This window comes from Triticum dicoccoides, chromosome 5A, assembly GCF_002162155.2.
Source record: "Triticum dicoccoides isolate Atlit2015 ecotype Zavitan chromosome 5A, WEW_v2.0, whole genome shotgun sequence".
Taxonomy (NCBI): Eukaryota; Viridiplantae; Streptophyta; class Magnoliopsida; order Poales; family Poaceae; genus Triticum; species Triticum dicoccoides.
Window position 1 is genome coordinate 16400734 of NC_041388.1, and position 4407 is coordinate 16405140.

Below are 4407 nucleotides of genomic sequence, written 5' to 3' on the forward strand. Positions count from 1 at the left end.
AGGGGGTGTAGGTTTGCTTTTGGTTCCTCTTATGCACACAAGGTGTTTGATGAAATGCCCAACAGCGTGAAACAAACATGATATGAAGTGTTGGAGCCACACTTGAGGTTCCTCCTCGATCGCGGTTAGCAACTTGAACCTTTCATGCATGTGTGTCATTGATAAAATATGCATGTGTGTTGTTCATTGTTTAATTTCTATTGTTTATAGCTAGTTACTTTAACAAATGCATGATGGTTAATTATATATTTTATATTATAATAATGCAGATGAATCGGCAATGGATGTACGGTAACCGACTCTCCCGCGAGTTCACTACGGGTTTGAAAGATTTCCTCGTAGTGGCTAATGCGAACAAGCACAAGGGTTTTGTTATCTGTCCATGTGTTGACTGTAAGAATCAGAAGGGTTACTCTTCCTCAAGAGAACTTCACCTGCACCTGCTTCGGCACGGTTTCATGCCAAGCTATAATTGTTGGACCAAGCATGGAGAAAGAGGGGTTATAATGGAAGAAGATGAAGAAGGGGATGATTTCATCGATGAAAGCTATCTTGCTCATTTCGGTGATACTTTCATGGAGGATGCTGAAGGTGAAGGGGAAGGTGAAGGGGAAGGTGAAGGTGAAGGTGAAGAAAAGGCACGTGATGAGACCGTTGATGATCTTGGTCGGACCATTGCTGATGCACGGAGACACTGCGAAACTGAAAAGGAGAGGGAGAATTTGGATCGCATGTTAGAGGATCACAGAAAGTCGTTGTACCCCGGATGCGATGATGGTCTGAAAAAGCTGGGCTGCACACTGGATTTGCTGAAATGGAAGGCACAGGCAGGTGTAGCTGACTCGGCATTTGAAAACTTGCTGAAAATGTTGAAGAATATGTTTCCAAAGAATAACGAGTTGCCCGCCAGTACGTATGAAGCAAAGAAGGTTGTCTGCCCTCTAGGTTTAGAGGTTCTGAAGATACATGCATGCATCAACGACTGCATCCTCTACCACGGTGAATACGAGAATTTGAATGAATGCCCGGTATGCACTGCATTGCGTTATAAGATCAGAGGCGATGACCCTGGTGACGATGTTGAGGGCGAGAAACCCAGGAAGAGGGTTCCCGCCAAGGTGATGTGGTATGCTCCTATAATACCACGGTTGAAACGTCTGTTCAGGAATAAAGAGCATGCCAAGTTGTTGCGATGGCACAAAGAGGACCGTAAGTCGGACGGGGAGTTGAGACACACCGCAGATGGAACGCAATGGAGAAAGATCGACAAAGAGTTCAAAGATTTTGCAGCTGACGCAAGGAACATAAGATTTGGTCTAAGTACAGATGGCATGAATCCTTTTGGCGAGCAGAGCTCCAGCCATAGCACCTGGCCCGTGACTCTATGCATCTACAACCTTCCTCCTTGGTTGTGCATGAAGCGGAAGTTCATTATGATGCCAGTGCTCATCCAAGGTCCGAAGCAACCCGGCAACGACATCGATGTGTACCTAAGGCCATTAGTTGATGAAATTTTACAGCTGTGGGGCAGACCTGGTGTCCGTGTGTGGGATGAGCACAAAAAAGAGGAATTTAACCTACGAGCGTTGCTTTTCGTAACCATCAACGATTGGCCTACTCTTAGTAACCTTTCGGGACTGTCAAATAAGGGATACAATGCATGCACGCACTGCTTACATGAGACTGAAAGTGTACATTTGCCAAATTGTAAGAAGAACGTGTACCTTGGGCATCGTCAATTTCTTCCGAAAATTCATCCAGTAAGAAAGAAAGGCAAGCATTACAACGGCAAGGCAGATCACCGGCCGAAGCCTGCGGAACGCACTGGTGCTGAGGTATTTGATATGGTCAAGGATTTGAAAGTCATCTTTGGAAAGGGTCCTGGCGGACAATCAGTTCCGAAGGGAGCTGACGGGCACGCAGCCATGTGGAAGAAGAAATCTATATTCTGGGAGCTAGAATATTGGAAAGTCCTAGAAGTCCGCTCTGCAATCGACGTGATGCACGTTACGAAGAATATTTGCGTGAACCTCCTAAGCTTCTTGGGTGTGTATGGGAAGACAAATGATACAAAGGAAGCACGGCAGGACCAACAACGTTTGAAAGACCCTGATGACCGGCATCCGGAATGGTTTCAAGGTCGTGCCAGCTACGCTCTGACCAAAGAAGAGAAGGTCATCTTGTTTGAATGCCTGAGCAGTATGAAGGTCCCGTCTGGATTCTCGTCCAATATAAAGGGAATAATAAACATGGCGGAGAAAAAGTTCCAAAACCTGAAGTCTCACGACTGCCACGTGATTATGACGCAATTGCTTCCGATTGCTTTGAGGGGGCTCCTGCCGGAAAATGTTCGAGTAGCCATTGTGAAGCTATGTGCATTCCTCAATGCAATCTTTCAGAAGGTAATCAATCCAGAAGATCTACCACGGTTACAGAACAATGTGATCCAATGTTTTGTCAGTTTCGAGTTGGTGTTCCCGCCATCCTTCTTCAATATTATGACGCACCTCTTGGTTCACCTAGTCGAAGAGATTTTCATTCTCGGTCCTGTATTTCTACACAATATGTTCCCCTTCGAGAGGTTCATGGGAGTATTAAAGAAATATGTTCGTAACCGTGCTAGGCCAGAAGGAAGCATCGCCAAGGGCTATGGAAATGAGGAGGTAATTGAGTTTTGTGTTGACTTTGTTCCTGACCTTAAGCCGATTGGTCTTCCTCGATCGCGGCACGAGGGGAGACTAAGTGGAAAAGGCACGATCGGAAGGAAATCAACGACATGTATGGACGGCCATTCTCTGACTGAAGCACACCACACTGTACTGACCAATTCCAGCTTGATGGCTCCGTACTTTGAGAAACACAAGAATATTTTACGCTCGGACAACCCGGGGAAGCCTGAATCCTGGATTAGGAAGGCCCACATGGAGACTTTCGGCAGTTGGTTGAGAAAACATTTAATGAATGACAATGATGTTGTAGATCAGCTGTACATGTTGGCCAAGACACCATCTTCGACTATAACGACTTTCCAAGGGTACGAGATAAATGGGAATACATTTTACACGATCGCCCAAGATAAAAAGAGCACCAACCAAAACAGTGGTGTCCACTTTGATGCAGCAACCGAGAATGGGCAAAAGGTCACATATTATGGTTACATAGAGGAGATATGGGAACTTGACTATGGACCCTCCTTTAAGGTCCCTTTGTTCCGGTGCAAATGGTTCAAGCTAACAGGAGGTGGGGTAAAGGTGGACCAGCAATACGGAATGACAATGGTGGATTTCAACAATCTTGGTTACCTTGACGAACCATTCGTCCTAGCGAAAGATGTCGCTCAGGTTTTCTATGTGAAGGACATGAGTAGCAAACCGAGGAAACGGAAAGATAAGAAAACGATCAGTACATCATGCGATGATCCAAAGCGCCACATTGTTCTTTCAGGGAAAAGAAACATCGTGGGAGTGGAGGACAAGACAGACATGTCAGAAGATTATAATATGTTTGCTGAAATTCCGCCCTTCAAAGTGAACACCGACCCAAGCATTAAGTTAAATGATGAGGATGCTCCATGGATAAGGCACAATCGTAAGCAAGCAGGGACACAAGGGAAGAAATGATGTGTAATAATTTATTGTACCAAACTTTGTTGAATGGATCATGTGAATTATATTACCCGTGATGTGTTTGGTGTCCATTTTCGAATGATTCGAGATACCACTGATGATACATGAAATTTGGAGTGATTTAGTCATACTCCTGCCTAGGCGTATAAAATTTTGAATTGAATTAGTTTTATTTTTCTGAATTTTTTGATATATTATTTGTATTTTTAACATTTTGAATTGAATTAGTTTTATTTTTCTTAATTTTTTGATATATTATTTGTATTTTTAGAATTTTGAATTGAATTAGTTTTATTTTTCTGAATTTTTTGATATAATATTTGTGTTTTTAACATATTGAATTGAATTAGTTTTATTTTTCTGAATTTTTTGATATATTATTTGTATTTTTAAGATTTTGAAACAGAAAAAATATTTTAAAAATACCTTTAGTCGCGGTTGGCCTGCCCAACCGCGACTAAAGGTCGTTGCGCGTGGGAACGAAAAACCCGCCAAAAAGCCCTTTAGTCGCGGGTCGCCTCCCCAACCGCGACTAAAGGTTACCCTTTAGTCGCGGGTCGCCTCACCAACCGCGACTAAAGGTTGCCCTTTAGTCGCGGGTCGCCTCCCCAACCGCGACTAAAGGGGGGGGCCTATAAATACAAGGGCCCGACCCGTCGCGGGCATTTCTCGTCTTCTCTGCCGCGCCGAAGGCCTGCCGCCGTCACCCTCGCCCTCGACGCCGCCCGCCGTCGCCCTCGCCCTCGACGCCACCCGCCGTCGCCCTCGCCCTCGACGACGC

General features: G+C 44.8%; 1 protein-coding gene across 1 annotated transcript; it reads left to right on the forward strand.

The window, feature by feature from the left end:
- Positions 1 to 284: 284 nt before the first annotated feature.
- LOC119303430 lies at positions 285 to 3575 on the forward strand (the record flags this gene model as incomplete). The annotated part of the gene is made up of 3 exons (XM_037580557.1): positions 285 to 1979; positions 2088 to 2348; positions 2601 to 3575. Coding segments are annotated over exons 1-3 (2931 nt in total), but the record flags the coding sequence as incomplete, so codon positions are not given.
- Between the last annotated feature and the right edge of the window lie 832 nt (positions 3576 to 4407).